Raw genomic sequence first — 22,892 nt, 5'->3', positions numbered from 1 at the left:
TTTTACACTTTGATAGGAAAAATTTCAGCTAACGGGTGATAGACTTTTCAGGCTGTCCCCAATTGGCTAAGTGTTTTTATGGAAATGACTAAGACTTGCAATGAGCTGAAACCTTTTCCTTTGTTCTTAGCTTTAGAGTTAACAGAAAAAGTGCATATTTAGCAATCAAGAGTGCCTGGGAACTATTTTCAATGTATACTTTGTACATTTTACAATGAGAGACCCTTTTTACTATGAATATTATTTTTTAGAAATAAAATATGTATAGTTATCATCTAGACTGAAGTACTAGGGTGTTGCACCGTGTTAGCCATTATGAATGTAGAGAAAAGCCAAGCAAAATGACACCTTTTATTGGCTAACTAAAAAGATTACAATATGCCGGCTTTCAAGAAAACTCAGGCCCCTTCTTCAGGCAAGATGTAATACAGAAATTGGAGTTCCCTGTGTTTATATTCACTCTAGGACAAGAAACATCATTGGTAAATTTTTAAATGACAAATCTTAAATGTAAAAAATTAATAGATTAATTCAGGCTAGGGTTCATTCAACAAGAGAGAGAACAACAAGAAATTCTTTATCTACACTGCTGATCAGAAGCTTGCAATAAGTAATTATGTTAATGAGAAACAGTACTTCATTTTCAGAAATAATTGCTCTATATCCATAAATTCTATGTGCTGCTCTGTGGATGCAATATAAAAAGTAAATCAATAAGAATAATTAATTTGTAAAATTAAATGAGCCACGCTGTTAAAAATATGTAAAAAATAACGGGTATCAATTTATCCACTTAGACAGCTAAATTCCAGGAAACGTTACATACAAAAAAGGTAACTAATCAGCTTGACCTTACCTGTACAGGCTAGTGTATCATGAATACAGAAACCTCAGATGATTTCAGAAAGACTACCTTAAGTACTCATCAATCTGGATACAAGACAGATAAAACTGGAGTTGCACCGAGGCAAGAGCTTGCATGGACAAAAAGGAAAGGAGACAAGGGAAGCTGAAAAAGCATCAGGAAGTTAAAGCTGTCAGAAAAAGCATTGTGCAGAAACACAAGGGAGCTGATGAATATCATCAAAAAGGTCAAAAACATCAAACAATATGAACGCAGCAGCCCCCAAATGTGATCATTTCTGGACATGGCACCAAGGGCCAATAACGAGTTCCTCCTGTTGCAGTGCAGGTAGGTCATCAAAAACATCAACTATCTGTAGAGAAGATGTCCTCATTTGGTCACTTGAGCAGGATCATATAATGCTATATATCTGTAGAATTTAATTTCATTTTTAAGGGTATTCTTATATGATGATTACACAATGTTTTAATAGTCCAGAACGGACAATTTAGTAAAAATAAAAAGAATATTCTATAATGTAAGGTACGTGGTAATTAGGCTTAACCTCCCTAATTTACCTCTAAGCTATAGGTCGAAACCATACCAATTTCAAATTGCAAATATTAAACATGTTTAAAATTTAGAAATGCAAATTCTGTGGTTAGTTCACCAAACTGTCCTTATAAGCAATACACACGTAAAAGTCTAATAGTGGGAGGAAGAACTTAACTAAAAATGAAGCAGAAGAAGGTAAAGTCTTTTCACTACACAATTAACACACAAATGATTGAATTAAGTAGAACTTGACAATCATCCAGCACAGTTACTTTTGTTTGTAAGAAATTCAGCGAAGAGTCCATGTTTGGAGAGTTGATGTTCTTTATAGACAAAATCCTCTAGTAAGTGTGATCTAATAACTGAAGACAGACTTGAGGAAAAAAATGTCTCATAGTGCGTGGGGTCTCTGATATTTTCTACATCTATACAATTTAAAATTATCTTGCAGCCTGGGTCAGACATTATTTGTGTTTTGTCTTAAGATTAATTCAACAAATACAACAGATTCTTTCTCCAAGTGAGGGACTGTCTTCCATGCAACAAAGAAAACAAGACATCATGCTGTAGTGAAGCTGTGCCAGATTTGTTGCAAAGTGCTAATGGAAACAAAGTATCAGATCAGAGACTCCTGACACGTTTATCTGAGGACATGATCTGTGATATGAAAGAAATGTATGTACAGTGTGCGGCCTAGTTTAAGTGAAGGAGTAAATGCAATTGTCTTAGGGTAATCATTTCGGTTGATAAATGATTCAGCTTTATCTTACCTTACAAAAATTATTAATGACTATACTCTGTCCAATCTGAAATTGCAATCTTGCCTAAAATATTAAAGATGTATAAAATCAGAAAAGAACATTTACCTATAGGACTCCCCAACTTTAAATTTACACCTTCTGTAATGTTCACAGGAAAAGCTTAATGACAACAAACGTCAGGGAGAAACAGAAAAAAGCTTTCTTTTTTTCCATGCAGAAAACGTCAGATACACTAAAGAGAAATGAACAAAACCAAAGGGCAAATCAGGTTGTAAGTAAAATTCCATGTATGTACTAAGCCACAAGTAATGTAAGGTGCTGTAAGGTGACTTGCCAACGCATTCACAGACATTGCAGACCTAAAATGCATGGAAACGCACAAAATAAACTGTTTTTCATTGCTTGTGTACACATCTGCTGTCAAAACCATTATGTGTGGTTTGTGTCAGATATGCCAGAATTTCTGTATATTTGCAACATTTTCATACTTCAATATAGTTCTACTCAAATCATTTTTTGAAGACACTTCAATCATAGTCTTGACCCATATTCCATCAATCATTCCAGCTTCAGCCACTGTACAATTTTGATATGGGTCAGCATCTTCATGTAGCACAATCAAAGAAAGGCCATTGCTTATTCGCACATTTGTACAGATTGTTAGGTCTGCCATTTATGTGAAAACATTGAGAGAAAGCTGCCTTCTAGCACTAGTACTAGTTCTCTTCATGTGCAGCTAGCTCCGACCACAATAAGCCTTCCATGTTCTCCTTTCCACTAATCAAACTGATGCTGGCTGTGTACTCTGTATTCCAAGCTCTGTAAAAAAATTGTGATGCCATTTCAAGTGACTTTATATTCATTTTTAAAGAACTTCAAGATGTTCCTTTGCTGTTTTTATAAAGATGGCACATTTAGCCTGCATTCACCTGTGAACTATACCAAAAAACAATGGTTTCTTCCTGGGACACTCAGTATACTATTCTTTAAATCAGTTTCATAATTTATTTGCCATTTCAAAAAGGCTAGTCCAGGCTGATTTTCTATGAGACCTCTCTGCCAGAATATTAGGTTCGTTTACAACAGTTCAGATTAATGGCAGCTATTGCAGTACAGAGTTGTTCTCTGCAGGCTGTCTTACCAATTGAGCAGTAAAACCCTTAATTCATTTAAAAACAAAATCAACTACTGTGTTGCTTACTTTAAATAATTTAACTGATTATGCTATTTTCCTAAAGGTGCTCCCTGAGTTGCAATTGTTTAAAACGATCACAGTTTCTGAGGCATTCGCTTTAATTAGCTTTAACTTACATTATAATGTGTAAAGGCCATTCATTAGATCACCTTGTAGACTTTATGTACTTTATTACTAGAAATATGCATGTTGAGTCAAGATTTGTACTGAGGAATTTTCCCATCCCAACTCCAAGATGTACTAGATTGAATATAGAGACACTAGTAAACAACTTCGTGGGGCAAAATATATATAGAACACTAACTTGGTATACTGCTGTTTTAAAATGTAAATCAAAGTTTGAAAAGGCAAACTTATGTTTATTTTGAGGCAATACTAGGAAAAGGGTGCATCTCTCTATATGCCATAGTGATATGTGGGCATGCTTAGCATCACTGTATTCCAAGAAAAATGATAATTAAAGTTCAAAATTGTGTAAGGTAAAGGTACTATTAAATTTTTAAAAATTCAAAGGAGTGATTATAGGGGAAACAAATTAGTACAGCCAAAAACTACTCAGGTGGCTTCATAATACAGTGTGAGCCAAAAAGAAGTACCACATTTCAAACGTTTATTTAACAAAAACGCAACAAGATAAAATAAATTTCATTATGACATAAGAAAGGATATAAAAAATGTATTTTTTTCACTGTGGTGGCCATCATTAGCGATACACTCTTCAAGACAATTTCTGAACACTTGCATGACTTGTTTGGCTATTTCAAAGGGGAATAGAGGTGATTTTGTGGCGAACTGCAACATTGAGGGCTTCAAGGTTTTGAGGTCAGTTTGTGTATACTTTCGACTTGAGATAGCTCCACAAGAAGAAATCGCACGGAGTGAGATCAAGCAAACGTGAAGGCCACCCGACATCGCCATGCAAAGAGATCAGCTTCCCCGGAAACCTCCCGCAAAACTTGCATGGATTTCCGCACCGTATCAACTGTTGCTCCATTCTGTTGAAACCAGGCATCCACAACATCCATTTCTTCCATTTGAGGCCGCAAAAAGTTCTCTTGCATTTCAATGTAACATTCTAAAGTGACGGTGACCGTTGTTCCACCATCCTCAACAAAAGTAAGGGCCTACAATGCCAAATTTTGCAACTGGGCACCAAACTGTAACACACTCACTGTGCAGGGGTCTCTGATGAAGTTCACAAGGGTTGGTTTCAGCCCAATAGCAAAGGTTTTACTTATTTACCAAACCATTCAAATGGAAATGTGTCTCTTAGATGTACATGACGATGGCATCTCGATGAACGGTTTGCAGAATGTTCGCACACAACACATGGCTCTCCCAGTGAGTTCCAGCACTACCATCAATTTGTATGAATGGGAATTAAGGTCCTCATGCAAAATCCTCCTCAAAGACGTGTTGGAAATGCCTAAGGCAGAAGCATGTTTGAGTGCTGAACGTCTAGGAGACTGCAAAATTGATGCCCTTACACCATGGATGTTTGAACTATTTATATAATACAATTTGCTCCTTAGAAAGTTACAATATTTAGTAAGCAAATAGTTACCTATTTCAAATAAAATTAGCAAATTTTTCTTGTACAACAGCAACATTTTTGTGAAAGGAAAGTGTTACATCACAAAATGTTTGTTTCCTAAACTGGTTGTCAATCTATAGAGATATAGACACTACTGCTGTAATTTATCTCTGCTTTCCATAAAGCAGTTTGTGAATTGAGCACTTTGTGATTAAAACAGGCAATGATAAATATGTATCAAAAGATGCATACTGTTTAAAAAATAAAAGTAGACCGTTAGCTAAATAATATTTATTAACTTATTTTTATTATAGTTCACTAAAATAAAAATACTTAAGAAATTGTAATTAGCAGTAGCATTATATTCACTTTATTCTGTTTTGAACACTATAAACTATTAACAACAGTTGCAAGACTAAATATGAATATTCTAAAAAAAAATAAAAAAATAAAAAAAATAAAAATAAAACACTTTTACTTTATGAAGGATTTATTTAATGTTTCAACAAGTAATCAAACAATTTACTTACTAAAATTCATAATTCTACAAAGAAGCTTTTGAGGATAAACATTAAGACCTTAGTGCCATTACAAACATGGTATGCAATCCGGGTAAAACTAAAAAATGGTACTGCTAGTCATAAAACAGTGTATAGGAATGTGAAAATGGTAGATAAAAAATATAATCCTTTGTAAACAATGTCAAAGAATTCTGTTTCACACAGGAGGAAATTTTAGTACTCTGTTTTCAACAATCAAAATCGACAGGTGCAGGAAAGGAGTAATAAAATCATATCAATTAAGGGAGCAGATAAGTGTATAGGGGGCCCTTTTCGGTAGGCATATCAGCAGGTGCTTGTAGATAATTACACATCCTTTATGATGTTCTAGCATTTTTTACAAGGCTGTAAAGCCTAAGATGTCAGCTCTACTTTCGTCTAATCCAGTAGGTAGCCCGTTAGTTATTGAATTGAATCAAATGGTTTTTTTTTGGAAAAGTGACTTTTGCTACAGAAACATATTTACACATAATTGGGTTTTTATCATTTGATTGGGCTTTGTGATTTGGGTTTATGTGGCAAAAGAAGCAAAGTCAGCTTGATTCCCATGAGATAACGAGAATTTTGTTCCTGGGACGAAGTAATCCGTGTTTATTTTAAAGATAAGTACGTCTTCTTCAACACCCTGGGGGTGGTTTATTTAAGTTATGAAATGACTATGTTTGCTTTTGGAAAAAAACAATTATTCACAATCCTGCTCTTAAGAAGCCTTTGGTCCCAAGCTTCTTCTCAGTATAGCAGAAGAGGTGATGAATATTAATTATTGAAAGCTGAGCTAATCAATTTTTTTTTCTGAATATGAACACCGGTTTGGAAAGAATTTCACATGTTTTTTTCATGAGGAACTCTATTTTAAGTTGCATAAAAGAAGAAAAATTTATGAAATACAACAGTAAAAAATATTTTCAGGAATTTGTTTCACAGATATCTTTAAATACAACATTACACAAACATTTAGAAAATTAAAAGTGTGCAGAAAATAGTGTTGTGGTTTAGCTGTAAGGCCATTGTGATCATTGCATACCCATTTTATTTCCCATGCAATCCACGATAGCAACACTATCCAAAACACTATGAAGTTACCCCTCATCTTCCCACCATCAAAGATATCAGTGCAGAAACGGTCTCTATTTAGGTGAAACACACCATGCAGCTTGTGTGTACACATGTATTGAATTATAATACAACACAACACAATTGTTTTCTTAAAGCAAAATTCAACATCAGACTTCTGGGAATAAATCCTGATTTTAACCTAACAAAAACTTTAGATTAAGCAATTAGGAACATACGATTTAAAAGACAGACTGAGTATGCATTGGCTTGTTTTTTTTATAATGGAAGAGTCTTCAGCATGCCATTTATCTTTATCACTCATAGTAGTCATCATCCAACTTTTTCAAAGAATAAGCAAAAATGTATCTGCTAGCCTTAGGTGCCAGGGGTTGCATATGCACTATAGTCAAAGAATCAGCATCTTAAGAATTTCAATTGCATTACCTCCAATAAACAATTTTTAATAAACATTTTTCATTATCTTACAGCTACTTTTGGGTGGCCTAGTGAGATTCTCTGGTATTGAGATGATCAAATTTGATTAACTAGAGAAAGTACACGAATCACACCAGTTCTAACTGTCTTTCTGCAATGGAGTCCAGTGGCCATTACCCACGGCTCAGTTTTGCACCCTACCTGACTTCCTACCCTGCAAAAAATGAAAATAGGTGACAGGTACTCTACCAAGGTGATGAATAATTTATTGCTGGAGAGGAAAGAACAAAATTTCATCCAGGCCTTATCAAAAATATATAAATAATGATAATAAGTTATTGCATTGCTGCAGCAGAGGACACTATGAAATGATAGTTGATACATTGTGTAGATGCATTAGAACTTACCAGGTGCTATTGATGATGAAACACATTGTTATTCTGAGCTAATGTGTCAGCCTGTATAATGTGGAAATAAATCTTAAGAAAGATTTGTAATGTGACTTTGAAAACACTACAAGAACAGTATTCTGAAGACTTTTTCGCTTTAAAGAAGTTCTGGCATTTTAAGACTTCTATAGTATCAGCAAATATGTTCAACTCACTAACTTCCTTATACATATATGACAATACATGAGAAAAGTTCTTTATGTTTTTTTCAGTTCTAGTGGTCAACACTTATTAATAAAAAAAAGTGAATTCTTACAAGACTGTATTATTAAGCAAATAGGCTAGAGATGTGTGTTCCTGGTTGCTACGCTTGTGATGTATGACATTTCAGTTAGTTGACATCTAAACAAATACGCCGTAGGATCTTTTGCAAATTCCACACGTGGCAGATGGCAATTAAATTGTCTTCAAGTAATAAGCTGCTTTTGTTAGTAATACGATTAGAATCTCTTCAGTAAAAGCGACAATATAATAGCACCGCAGTATTTATCAATCTTAGGGAGAGACTAAAATGGATTATCTTTAAATACATTGCTGTACTGCATTTTAACTTACCTATATGAAGTGATCTTTCGTAACTTTGACACTGGCACATCATAGCCACACTCTTCCAGGATTTCTTGTTTGGCTATCTCTTCCAATGACAAATCTGGTTTGTCTACTAAACCAGCGCACAGTTCATATGTTACTCCAGCACTGGCTGGTGGAGGCTCAGACTGGTTCTCCAGGGTCTCATCCCCTTCATTTGCTTCCACTTCAGGGTGTTGAGGATTGCTTTTCTCCCACTCACACATATACACAGCTTTAGGGAGAAAGAAAATAAAATCATATTTTAATGTTTTTTAACTAATGATAACATTTTGTGACACTTTCCACAGATGCCTCTATATATTACGTTTCTTATATTTTAATTCATCTGGAGTATACTATGTATATTTACAGTATATCAAAATCAATTTTAATCCTTCTTATTCCTCTGTCTTTAAAATGGCTAACTCACAATATTCATAAAAAGATGTGTTCAAGAGCAGTTGCTTTTGCCCACCATTTTGTGCCAAAGCTAAGTTTTAACTCTCAACTACATCTCAGGTCAAGTCTCAGCAAGATGCTTTGGCAGCCATCTAATTCACAATCATTAAGTACAAAGGAAAGCATCTTTCTTGCCACTTTTCCTCACAAGTCTCAGCAAGACTTCAGACTTGAAGTCAGATTTCGTCACCCTTAACTTAATTTTACACACACATACATATATACACACATGTATATAGTAATAATTATATACATATACATATATACAGTATATATATATATACATATACACAGATATATATATACATATACATATACATATATATATACAGTGGTGTGAAAAACTAATTGCCCCCTTCCTGATTTCTTATTCTTTTGCATGTTTGTCACACAAAATGTTTCTGATCATCAAACACATTTAACCATTAGTCAAATATAACACAAGTAAACACAAAATGCAGTTTTTAAATGATGGTTTTATTATTTAGGAGAAAAAATCCAAACCTACATGGCCCTGTGTGAAAAGTAATTGCCCCTTGTTAAAAAATAACCTAACTGTGGTGTATCACACCTGAGTTCAATTTCCGTAGCCACCCCAGGCCTGATTACTGCCACACCTGTTTCAATCAAGAAATCACTTAAATAGGAGCTGCCTGACACAGAGAAGTAGACCAAAAGCACCTCAAAAGCTAGACATCATGCCAAGATCCAAAGAAATTCAGGAACAAATGAGAACAGAAGTAATTGAGATCTATCAGTCTGGTAAAGGTTATAAAGCCATTTCTAAAGCTTTGGGACTCCAGCAAACCACAGTGAGAGCCATTATCCACAAATGGCAAAAACATGGAACAGTGGTGAACCTTCCCAGGAGTGGCCGGCCACCAAAATTACCCCAAGAGCGCAGAGACGACTCATCCGAGAGGTCACAAAGACCCCAGGACAACGTCTAAAGAACTGCAGGCCTCACTTGCCTCAATTAAGGTCAGTGTTCACGACTCCACCATAAGAAAGAGACTGGGCAAAACGGCCTGCATGGCAGATTTCCAAGACGCAAACCACTGTTAAGCAAAAAGAACATTAGGGCTCGTCTCAGATTTGCTAAGAAACATCTCAATGATTGCCAAGACTTTTGGGAAAATACCTTGTGGACTGATGAGACAAAAGTTGAACTTTTGGAAGGCAAATGTCCCGCTACATCTGGCGTAAAAGGAACACAGCATTTCAGAAAAGAACATCATACCAACAGTAAAATATGGTGGTGGTAGTGTGATGGTCTGGGGTTGTTTTGCTGCTTCAGGACCTGGAAGGCTTGCTGTGATAGATGGAACCATGAATTCTACTGTCTACCAAAAATCCTGAAGGAGAATATCCGCCATCTGTTCGTCAACTCAAGCTGAAGCGATCTTGGGTGCTGCAACAGGACAATGACCCAAAACACACCAGCAAATCCACCTCTGAATGGCTGAAGAAAAACAAAATGAAGACTTTGGAGTGGCCTAGTCAAAGTCCTGACCTGAATCCAATTGAGATGCTATGGCATGACCTTAAAAAGGCGGTTCATGCTAGAAAACACTCAAATAAAGCTGAATTACAACAATTCTGGAAAGATGAGTGGGCCAAAATTCCTCCAGAGCTGTAAAAGACTCATTGCAAGTTATCGCAAACACTTGATTGCAGTTATTGCTGCTAAGGGTGGCCCAACCAGTTATTAGGTTCAGGGGCAATTACTTTTTCACACAGGGCCATGTAGGTTTGGATTTTTTTTCTCCCTAAATAATAAAAACATCATTTAAAAACTGCATTTTGTGTTTAATTGTGTTATATTTGACTAATGGTTAAATGTGTTTGATGATCAGAAACATTTTGTGTGACAAACATGCAAAAGAATAAGAAATCAAGAAGGGGGCAAATAGTTTTTCACACCACTGTATATATATACATATATATACATATATATACATACATATATATATATACACATATATATACATATATATATACATATATATATATATGTTCATGGTCACACCGTGTTAGTAGCCAGATCTGAACTGTAAACCTCAGAGTTTAAAGTTCATAGATTTAGCCACCGTGCCACACTACCTAAACAAATAAATATAACCTTAACGACCAGGTGAGTTAGACCTATTTTTTACTTTTATACTTTTCTAGTCCTAACCTATGAACATTTATTAGGGTCCATCTGTTAAGACCCCTAAGTAACTATTTAGTTTAATCTTTGTGGTAAACTTAAGAAGATGAGCTCAGTTTCTCTCCCTTTCCCTAAAACCATTGTAAAGCACCTCACTGGCCAAGTCTCCATGACAAGCTAGAATAAAAGATTCCTACCACTTGCTGTTTTTTCCTAAGTTGATGCCAAACCACTTGCATCGCTAATTATTAATGAGTGCATATGGCTCTCCTTAAAGTCCAGCTCTTATAATTACAGAGATGAGCAAGGTGTATCATGGCGCTGCTTGATTTTCAGGAGTCTAAAGATAAACCTAATCAGTTATTGGTGATCTCACACACCACTGCCAAAGAGATGGACACTTGCCTAGACAATCTTCCCACCACATTGTTAGTCTGTCTTGATGTTGGTTACTGGCTCATGTCTGCTGGATACTTTTAATGAAAAGAATTGTGGGAGCACAGCGGTTTCATTGCGCCATGCAGTAACATAACTGGAAAAGGGTATTCTGTTACATTTCTGATCAGGGAAAAAGGCTGCAAGAAACAGTTCAAACGTTATTTAGAACCTGGTGAACATGTGTAGCACTGAATTTTTCAATGATTTGTAATTTTGCTAATTATAACCATTAAACTCTTTCAAATTAAAATTCATGGCATGTGCCATACAGTATATCTGTATTTTAATCTTGATCATTTAGTTGAACATTGTTTTTTGTGCATAAGACAGCCTGTTAAGTTAAGAACAGTGAGCCATGCAATTGCGTGGACAGCATCATAGTCTAACTTCTAAGATGTTGTAATATAAACCTCAAGGAGAAACAGTGAAGCTCTCCTGTACTCCAATTGAAAAACTATAGCCATGTGCTTGTAAACTATCTAGACAGGATATTTACTATAGAAAGGCATTGTGAAAAATTGTGTGCTTGCAACCTTTCACCAATTTGCTAGACCCACTTTTCCATTATAAATTAAACTGGATCCCAAAATTACTAACGGTGAGATACAAGACAGTCTGTGTTGTAAACACCATTTCTTGTACCATCATGCTGGGCACTGGTGCCCCCAGGGCTCTATATTTGGCCTAGTCCTCTTCACTCTTGACTCAAAATTATATGATTGCATACAGCTTTATAAGTTTATGAATGACACAACAGGGTGGGGGTCTCATAAGCAATGTGGATGAGTCAGCTTAAAAAATGGAGATATCATAAATGACAGACTGGTACAAGTGCAACAATTTGTCTCTTAATGTAGAGAAGACAAAAGGGATTGTTGACTTCAGAAAGGCCCATGCTGTCCACACCGCAGAGCACACTGAGGTCTCTGTGGTGGAACTGGCCAGGTATGCTACTGGCAGCTGACCTTACTTGGTCAATGATCACCACTTCCATAGCTACAACGGCACAGCAGTGGCATCACTTCTTTCAGCGGATGAAGAAAGCAAGCTTACCTCCAACCACTGTCACCATATTCTACAGGGGCACCATCAAGAGCATTCAGTCCAGCTGTGTGATTTGGGAACTGCAGTGTCTATGAATGAAAGATCCTACAATACATAGGACACACTGCAGAATAGATTATTGGGTCCCCTCTACCCTCCATTAAAGACATTTTTATAAAGTGTTGCATCCACAAAGCCAAAAGCATCTGGAAGGACTGCTCCAAGCTCTCACATAGTCTTTTTGTCTACTTCCATCTGGCAGAAGGTGCTGTAGCATTCAAACCAGTTTTCCCAGGATCTGCAGCAGGATCTACCCTTTGGCCGTCTGAACTCTGTGCTGCCCCTCTACACTCATGTCTACTTATAGTAGCTTATTTATATGTAGTACATTTGTTATAGTTGGTACTACTGTTGTTTTTTATTATTAGTGCTTGTTATTCATTTATTACTATATATTTCAAACAATTATTATCCCTTCACTTACTTATTGTTTATTATTTATTTATAGTATAGTATAGTATAGTTTTTCACCCGTGTGACACTTGTCCTGTGTTTATGTATATGTTTTACTGTACTCCTGGGGAAAGTTATTTTGTGCCACTGTATACTGCAGTACTGGGTATGGAACTTGAAATTAAGTAATTTTTTTAAAAACAACACTGCTGAAGATTATTTAAAGGAACTGGCACTGCTCACAGAATGAAATAACAGTAATTTTAATGATTTCCCATTTTAAAACTTGACTACCTAAACAACCTGCACTTTCTGCAGCAAAAAATTGCTACACAATATTTTATTATGTGCAATGTATTGGGGAATAGCAACATATGTCAGTCTTTTTTTTTTTTTTATCTGCTTAGCCCTGAACAGGGTTTCGAGGGGTGCTGGAGCCTTTTCCAGGTAGCCAGTCCATCACAGGGCATCCACACTTACAGAACACACTTGGGCCAATTTAATGTTGCCAATTCACCTAACCTGCATGTCTTTGGATTGTGAAAGGAAAATGGAAACCCCCCACAGACACAGGGAGAACATGCAAAGTCCACACATGGAGAACCACGGGCACAAACCCTGGTCTCCCTGTGAGGCAGCAACTCTACCACTGTAGCACCATGTACAAATGTATGCCCCAAAAAAAAAAAAAAAAACTCAAAATTATCTTTGAAGAACACAAGTTACGAGGATGATTTTGTTCAATTTTGCATTGCTAATAAGGATTGATTTGGATAGAGTGAATTGCTTTTAAGTTATTGCATCCGCAAACCCATATCCGACAAATGTACAGCATTCCAAAAGTGGTCAATTCACATTTGTGGATGTAAATGTATGTATAAATTCATTGAAAAACTTTATGAAATAATTTTTGTAAAGCAAAATCAACAGGTTTCAAGCATTTTACAATGCAAATAACTGTACCAACTTCCATTTGAGTTGAATGATTCATTATCAACTTACTGTGTTGTCAGACACACGTCCTAAAACACAGGCAGACATCACTCTAAAACAGGTCAAACCTTGTTTAGGAATAAATAAAACATGAAATCTGTCACACTCAAAGTACCAATTTTGACACAGTTGCAGTATTTTCCCTATATATATCTTTACTTATCTCACTTATACCATACAGTAAATACTAAATACAAAGTTACAAGTTAACTTTAACAAAGGACCATGCTGCATGACAAAATATTGATAATTAATTTGGAGCATTCATACACTTACACTGTTTGAAATCTAATGTCAAGAACTGTTACTCGAAATACATTTTGAAAATAAGTAAAAAAAAGTGTTCATTAGTTGTGAAATTTTAAATTTTATAGGGCCACCAAAAGTTAAATCAGAATTGTCATTTCAAGGTTTATAGAAGAATTCTCTTAAAGATCTCAATTATTTGAATATGTTTTACAAAATATTTAGTTCAATGTATTTTAATATGCAGTATGTGCATGTAGGATTTTATTATTTGGTAAATGTGAAATTTGATAACTCCCCTTACAGTATTATTTGATTTACTGTTATAAGTACACCTTAATTTACAAGACTGGACTTGGGATTAGAAGTTTAAGGTATCATTTTTTACATTTTTAATGTCAAAACACCTAATTATTTTACGAGGTATGATAACCATATCATTATTAGCCAAAGCTAGGCACTTTATAGCAAAATAATTTCCAGTTCTATCGAAAGCACTTCCTTAACCATTTCCAGTAAACTACTCTATCGACTAAAGTGTCCTTAGCTAAAAGATCACGTCTACCCAAGCTCATTTTGACCTCAATTTATTATAAACTATAACACAGTATACCATAAAAGCAGTTACAAATTCTACCATCTCTGAATGATGTATACATTAGTAGTACTATTCTACCACAACTATACCTAGTTTCACCCCAAACAGGCCTCAATGACATAAAGCAGTTTATCTGAAACAATTATTTTTCTTGTGTGATTATTCTTTGCAGCATTACGTCATTGGCTTTTCAGCCTTTTCTATTTCATTCTTTACTACAGAACAATGTAAAACTGAACCCAGTAGACTTCCTTTCATTATGAGACACGTAACACATACTATCTTGGCTACACTATCTCAGCTCCCTAGCAGGCCAACGCCCATACAGGCAACCATTCCTGTAATCCATATAAACCCAAATGCAGGCATACAGTGAATGCTTGGCCCACTCAAAGAAAAGGCCATTTATACCTGAAGTCTTGTCATTTAATATTTGCAGCTTTGTTTCCCACACACTCAAACATAAGCTGGAACTGGGTGTGTTTTCCTCAGTTTTATCACAAGATTGTTCAGTCTAACTGGGTGGAGGAGGAGGGCGGCTAGTGTTGGAGAGCTAATGTTATTGAATAATGGAACATTCGGGAACATTAAAGGATTTCTGTTGATTTCCAATAGCCTAAACCAGCTTTCAAATCACGCTCAAGACAGCCACACAGGCTATATCTTATTATTAAAAAAAAAAAAAAAACTGTGGCAAGTGTGAGAACACAAATTAAGCTGCTGAGAAAAGTGCTTGCCGTTGCAACCCGAAAATCATTTGGATTTTATTTATCAATTGACATGTCTACATTAACCATTTCAAATACTCCAAATAACTACCCTTGCACATCCTTTTTAAAGACACTGTGTTTAGTGATTGCAGGTTTGCAACATTTTGAATACATCAGTGGTTAGGTATGTAAAGAAAGACTTTAATTTAGAGCATAGTGGTTAGCAAGTGAAGAGTCACTGATCCTGGGGCAAAATGTTAACGCATATTATATATCAGCAGAATGAACAGTTCTTTACAAACCACTTTCATTTTTTTCTCTGTAACTTACTAAATTTGACAATGAATGAGACTCTCTGCCTATTAATAATCAGGTAAGTACTGTTTCCAAACAGCTTCTTCATTAAATGGTCTGGTTTCTGCAAAAAAATGGCTGTATGTCTTCTTAATATGGACCTGTGCATATTTAATACAGGTTAAAAAATAAAAAAAAAAGTCTGAAAGAATGTTTTCTCTCTATTAGGGTTCTCATATTTGATATTCAAAAATTAAGTTCATAGCATCATGCATCTATAGGAAATAAAGCAAATGACATTTTTCTCTATCTGAGCACTGAAAATGTCACTCATAATTGTAAAAGTGACCATCTGGATGTCAGGAGGGCAGACTAAGTGAGAAGTCATTCTAATCTCAGCTCTTTGATCATAAAGTAATGACCCCTGTAAAATTGGCAAGAGATGCACTAAGATCTAGGAGCCGACTTCAGCTCAGTTTAATTATCACAAGATAAACATCTCTATGGCTAATAAGGTGCCCACCTATCTGATGCTTATTCTTACCAGACTGACCACAGAATTTTGCTTTACAGTTGTAGGAAAATATAAATGCCATTTCAGAACTATAAGTTAGTATCCATCACCCTGTAACTCAGAAGTGAAATTGAATAAAAATCCTGTAAAAAAGTGGTAATAAAACAAAATATAAAACTCACCAAGTTACTTACCGGGACGGAATTGCTTGACCAGGATGAAACAGTGACAGGTAGTATTGAAGATCAAGACTGAAACACTAGATGATAATAAAGACAAGGAAAAAAAACACACAAATTATAAAAAAGGTGTTAAAATTAACTATTTTCCCAAAGATTTACAACCTTACATATTTTTTTTATTAGCATCTTCCCAGCTGATGTTAGAAAATGTATTATTTTCTTGTCAAAAAATTACTTATAGGTGTCTGAACCCATGCACTCCCAAGTTTATAACAGGTGGGGTCATCGGGTTCACACAGCTGTTGGAAAACCCCATTAAAAATATGAAAAATGAAGATACTACTACACATGCATAGTTAAATGTGTTTCTTCATATCTTTTCACCCTGTGTTGGTAAAATATGTTTCTGTCCCTCAGGCATTTAGATTTACAAGTTTTAAAGCGAGATGTAATAAACATAAAATAAAAAATGTAATATATATAAACTGCTCAAAACAATTAAAAGAACACTTTGAAAACACATTTGATCTCAATGGGAAAAAAATCCTGCTGGCTATCTCTGCTGATATGGGAGCAAAAGGATGCCACATCGTTTGTTGGAAATAAAAATGATCAACCAACAGAGGGTTGAATTCAAAGACACCCTGAAAATCAAAGTGAAAAAATGATGCAGCAGGCTAGTCCATTTTGCTGAAATTTTATTGCAGCAACCCATAATCATACTCAGTAGTTTCTATTGCCCCCAAGTGCTTGTATGCATGCCTGACAACGTTGGGACATGCTCCTAATGAAACAACTGATGGTGTCCTGGGGGATATCCTCCCAAATCTGGATCAGGGCCTCACTGAGCTTCTGGACAGTCTGAGGTGCAAACTGGCGATGTCGGATGGACCGAAACATAATGTCCCAGAGGAGTTCTATTGGATTTAGGTTAGGCAAGAATGGGGGACAGTCAATGGTATCAATTCCCTCATTCTCCAGGAACTGCCTGAATACTCTTGCCACATGAGGCCAGGCATTGTCGTGCACCAGGAGGGATCAGCATAGAGTCTGACAATAGGTCCAAGGATTTCATCCCGATACCTAATGGCAGTCAAGGTGTCATTGTCTAGCCTGGAGGGGTCTGTGCCTCCCTCTATGGATATGCCTCCCCAGAATATCACTGACCCACCACCAAACCGGTCATGCTGAATGATGTTACAGGCAGCATAACGTTCTCCACAGCTTCTTCAGACCCTTTCACATCTGTCACATGTGTTCAGCGTAAACCTGCTCTCATCTGTGAAAAGCACAGTGCGCCAGTGGTGGACCTGCCAATTCTGGTATTCTATGGCAAATGCCAATTGAGCTCTACAGTGCCGGGCAGTGAGGACAGTGCTCACTAGAGGACGTTGGGCCCTCAGGCCACCCTCATGAAGTCTGTTTCTGATTGTTTGGTAAGAGACATTCACACCAGTGGCCTTCTAGAGGTCATTTTGTAGGGTTCTGACAGTGCTCCTCCTGTTCCTCCTTGCCCAAAGGAGCAGATATTTGTCATGATGATGGGTTACGGACCATCTACGACCCTGTCCAGCTCTCCTAGAATAACTGCCTGTCTCTTGATATCTCACACACCCACACACACCCATAGAAGGCTAGCAACAAAAGCTGCCACACCCAACATCCAAAAAGTATTGTGATTGCTGTCATTTTGTGATCACTGTTTAAATCTACACCACTCTGTCCTAACTGTTGCTGAAGTGAAGGCCATTTTGTAACACACACAAATAAGGTACACTTCAGTAATATCTACTAGAAGTAAAAAACACATAAACGTTACCCTGGAAAAATTGCTACAAGGTATACTGCTGGCAAAACTGCTGAACAGGAAAAATGTGATGTGGAGCACAAGAACACTAACCTTGTAATCACTGCTTAAACATACAGTACTTGTCTCCTATGTGTTCCTGAAGTGGACTTAGTAGGCTTGTGTGACCACAAAGTGCATCAAATAATAAAAAACAATGACCAAACTGCTGAGCTATAACACATGAAGGTTGGGGCAAGTGGGTTGAAATATGATTGATGCACAAATCTTTGAGAATTCTCAAAGTCTTGAATAGACCTTTTACTTCCTGAATTGAAATTAAAACTGACCTTTCTACAATGTCTCCTCTCCATTTATGTGGATGATGCAAGGACTATTTTTAAATCAGTCTACATAGAATTTCAGGCTATGTTTTAAAAACTTGTACGGTCCACATAGCTAGTGTTTTCCTTTGAGTCTTTAATATCTCAATAAGAAAGTCTAAGATCCTCACCTGGTACAAAAATACAATAATTATACCTGTGCCAAAAAAACAAAAGTGGACCATCCCACTACAAACCCGTACTATTCACTCTGATTGTAATGAAATGTTTGAGAGATGCTTTAAATGAAATTCTCTGGATAGTTTGGACTATTACCCCCCCTCCCCCCACCAATTTGTAGATCCTTACAACTAATACACAGGAGATGCCATTTGCCTTGTACCACATACTATCTTGCGTGCGGCAATGTGCTATCTGCAGCTCCCAACCACCTGGATTGGGACCCTAGTGCAGTAGGTGATACCTCAGAACCACACTGGAACAGTAAGAGGTTTTAAATGGTGACTGGAGTGCCAGACCTGCCACCAACCCCCAAATGTTTCCTGTAAGTTGGAGGGTTAGATGCAGAGTAATGTTATACCCAGGATAAACCAATTGCAGGGTAAGGGCCATGCTCAAGGGCCCAAAAGAGAAGAGTCACTTCTGGAATTTACGGGATTCAAATTCGCAACCTTCTGATTGTCAGCATAGATCCCTAGCCTCAGAGCCAACATTCTGCCCATACTATCCTAGCATACATAAATAATTCCTGCTATACCAGAGTACTCTTTATAGACTACTACTCAGCATTTAACACTGCTGGGGTATCAAAGCTGATCATCAAGCTCACTGGCGTGCGACTTACTGCCGCCTCTACAGCTGGATTTTTGACATCCTAATTGGCAAATTGCAGTAGGTACAGATTGGCAGCGTTACTTTCAACAAGCTGATTATCAACTTAGGCATCCCAAAGCACACTGAGACCCCTGCTGTACTTCAAGCAAGTAAGAATTTCTCTTTCAAGTAAGGAATATTTTTGACATGTGACAATACTATTACTACAGTATAACTACTACTAGTAATAGTATTACTACTGCTTCTCATCCATCTATGACTGCATTGGCAAACACAGCAGCAGATTCATTATGACATTTGCTTTTATCATAGACCTGATCACAAACGATCAACAAATTGCTTATAGACAAGAACTTTGCCACAAGACAATAACTACTCCCTTAATATTAGCAATACAAAAGTGCTGATGGTAGACTGCAGGATGATTCTACATTGGACAGAATGCCATGGAAAAGGTCAGTAGTTTAAATTTCTTGGACTGGTCATCATTAGTGACCTGAAGTGGACAAAACACATCTTCGACTATCAAGAAGAAAGCTCACCAAAATGTTTAAGAAGCCCAGGTGTAAACACAGTTGAATCCATCCTCACCGATTGCATATATAATTCTGGTATAGCAACTGCTCAATTAAGGACCACAAAACACTGCAGTGGGTGGTGAAAATAGTACAGAATATTACATGTACATAGCTGCCTTCTGTTCGGAACATATATAACACACACTGCCTTAGAAAGGCAAGAGGCAATACTAAAAACCTTAGTTATCCTAAATTGTAATTTTTATACATCCTCTGTTTTGGTAAACAGTACAGAACCATTAGCACTCGTCCTACTAGATTCAGGGATAGTTTTTTATGTAAAGATCATAAGGTTACTCAACAGCCATTCATACTTACAAATTTATGAATGTTTTCTTCCATATGCTGTATATATATGTTGCATTAAATGTATGATGTTGACCTGATGCTGACCAGGTTTATCATGATAAACTTGAACGGAAATGAATAAAAAGATATAAAACTTAGTATATTCCATGTCAGTTTAAAAAATAAAAAACAAAATATAAAAGTATACTGTGATTAGAAAGATTATTAAAATTTAATTCATGACGTTTTTGTTGAGCCTTTCCTGATGGTTTACACTGGGATACAGTGTTGTGTTATATAACAGAAACTGGTTCCCGCACCTGTTGGTTTATGCATAACAATTAAGCTTCAGAACGCATATCATTTTTATATGCATTAAGAGAATGAAGTCTACACTATAGTATATATATTCAGTATAAAGACATCATGTGAATTTAGAAGTGTTGTCTACTGGGAAAGGAAGTGGCTATGAATATACAAAGCTAAGGGTTTACTCCCTGCCACTACTACCACCACCACCACCACCATTATTCCACTATTTGTGAATCTGTGTCATTTAAACCGCCTACATGAATATATACAGTACATAATCTAACTGTGTGTGAAGAATTTTAAATGAAGGCTTTGGTGTGTGAACAGTATCAACATTGCTACACATAAAATGTCTGATTGAAAATGCTGCATGTGCTGGTATTTACAAAAAAATTGGAAATAAAAATAACTTGAATTTTGACAAGAAAAGTGATTATTGTGCTTTTATGCCAATCCTTTGTTCTGGAAAGGTGAAGACAAGGTTAAATAACTTTGTCATTTTTTTTTTGTCTTAATACACATATTGAAGAGATTAAGGTGGACTAAATGAACACCACTTTCACCCAGATCTTGCCAAATCTCATTTAAGTTTACTTTTAGCTCTTGAGAATGTAATCATGTCATATTGTCTTTACAACATCACTCCTTGTCAAATCTTTTTAACATGCCACTATTAGCACTCACTTAGAGTGAAAAGGTCAATAACTGAAATGTTTAATCAGGGTCAAGTCCTTTCTTTTGGAAAAATACTGTTTTTGGGAGAATAAATAAAATTAAGGTGATTTAAGTTAATTTAATAATTCAATTCATTTCAGTTAAACAAGTCTAAGGAACAACGATGGCTACTGATTTGACATTAATATTTCTATATTTATAGAAACTAATTCCACTTCAACAAAATTAATATAGATTCTGGTACTTTCTAGACACTAATCTTCATTGTGCACTGTGGCTTTACTAATGTTGTGAAAGGTTCAAGTACAAAACTAACCTAAACAATATGTTAACTTTCATACTCATAGTTGCTAACCACCCTACACACTACCAGTGTGTATTTCTGGTCTTTGGATTTATAAATAAATGTATAATTATTTGAATATTTTTATATTAATTTTAATCCATATCCTTATAATAAGCAAGACAACCACTATACTCCAATCATTTGTTTTCATAACTTATTCATACAAACAGATTGTGGCAGACGACCGGGGACCTTGCTCCACTGGGATGCCTGGAGAAGGGAAAGACCGGGAGAGGGCACAACAGGGCAGCCCCTTGGATTACATCACGGCCATGGGTTTGGAGCTTGTTAGTTCAACTCTGTTGGGGTCCATGGCCACCACCAGGGGGCACCTGGACGATCCCAGAGCCTTGGATGGCAGAACTTCTGCCTCACCAGAAAGTGCTGCCAGAAGAGGAACCAAATGTATTTTTATAAAGTACACCTCCACTTATAAGTCAAGCTAGCTATAAACTAATAAAAATAGATACATTCAAAAAGGATGGATATAAAAACTGTAAAACACTATTCACTGCTAATAAACAAATAAGATATAATTACAAAATAGGGGGTTTGGACTTAGAAAAAAAAGTTTGGAGTCCTAGTCCACAACCAAGTTAACGAAGAGATTAAGAACAAGCCAAGATAAATTATTTTACAGCTGGAAACTGAAATTAAATGGCCAGCATTGTGTTTTGATCCAATCTCCTTATTATAAGAATGACAAAACAGCTTTAGATAAGGCACATAAATGCAAAGACCCAACCAGAAGAAATGATTGAAAGAGTTCAAACTTTTTGCGTTAAGGGAATACGTAATGTGAATAAACAAGCTAATCAGTAAAAAAGGCAAAAATGGAGCCTGGCTATAGGGACATTACAGAGTTCCTAAGTAGTACAGCTGAAAGCAGCTACTTAGGGATCTTTCAAATACTGACCAGATGATTTTGGAAAACTGAAGCCAATAAAGAATGATGAGCTGTTTAGACTTAATGCCTGATTTTTGTGATATTGTTAAACTGTTTATATTTAATATGTTGTAGATTTCTGTCTCACTTATAGAGTAGTTTATGCTTTTTCATCAAACCAATGCAATAAAATGTGAAAAAAGTTTACTTGAGGTTTTTGCAAATTTATTAAAAATAAAAAAACTGAGAAATCACTTGTACATAAGTATTCAAAGCCTTTGCTCAATACTTTGTCGATGCACCTTTGGCAGCAATTACAGCCTCAAGTCTTTTTGAATATGATGCCACAAGCTTCGCACACCTATCCTTGGCCAGTTTCGCCCATTCCTCTTTGCAGCACCTTTCAAGCTCCATCAGGTTGGATGGGAAGCGTCGGTGCACAGCCATTTTAAGATCTCTCCAGAGATGTTCAATCGGATTCAGGTCTGGGCCACTCAAGGACATTCACAGAGTTGTCCTGAAGCCACTCCTTTGATATCTTGGCTGTGTGCTTAGGGTCGCTGTCTTGCCGAAAAATGAACCGTCACCACAGTCTGAGGTCAAGAGTGCTCTGGAGCAGGTTTTCATTCAGGCTGTCTCTGTTCATTGCTGCAGTCATCTTTCACTTTATCCTGACTAGTCTCCCAGTTCCTGCCGCTGAAAAACATCCCCACAGCATGAAGCTGCCACCAACATGCTTCACTGTAGGGATGGTATTGGCCTGGTGATGAGCTGTGCCCGGTTTCCTCCAAACGTGACGCC

The 22,892-nt window shown here is 36.4% G+C and overlaps 1 protein-coding gene across 2 annotated transcripts in view; it reads right to left on the bottom strand.

The window, feature by feature from the left end:
• Positions 1–22,892, bottom strand: part of nudt14 (nudix (nucleoside diphosphate linked moiety X)-type motif 14) — a 131,519-nt gene that overhangs the window by 8,985 nt on the left and 99,642 nt on the right. For both annotated transcript variants that reach the window (XR_005631242.1, XM_039741284.1), the window contains exons 3-4: positions 16,055–16,119; positions 7,945–8,191 (exon numbers count right to left, since the gene is read on the bottom strand). Coding sequence is in view for 1 of the 2 variants with exons in the window: in XM_039741284.1 (XP_039597218.1) it covers positions 7,945–8,191; positions 16,055–16,119 (312 nt within the window). In the remaining variant the exon portion in view is untranslated. The remainder of the gene's footprint in view (positions 1–7,944; positions 8,192–16,054; positions 16,120–22,892) is intronic.

Source organism: Polypterus senegalus, chromosome 18 (assembly GCF_016835505.1).
Source record: "Polypterus senegalus isolate Bchr_013 chromosome 18, ASM1683550v1, whole genome shotgun sequence".
Taxonomy (NCBI): domain Eukaryota; kingdom Metazoa; phylum Chordata; class Cladistia; order Polypteriformes; family Polypteridae; genus Polypterus; species Polypterus senegalus.
The sequence above is the reverse complement of the archived record's forward strand: the minus strand, read 5'-3'. Positions and strand labels throughout refer to the sequence as shown.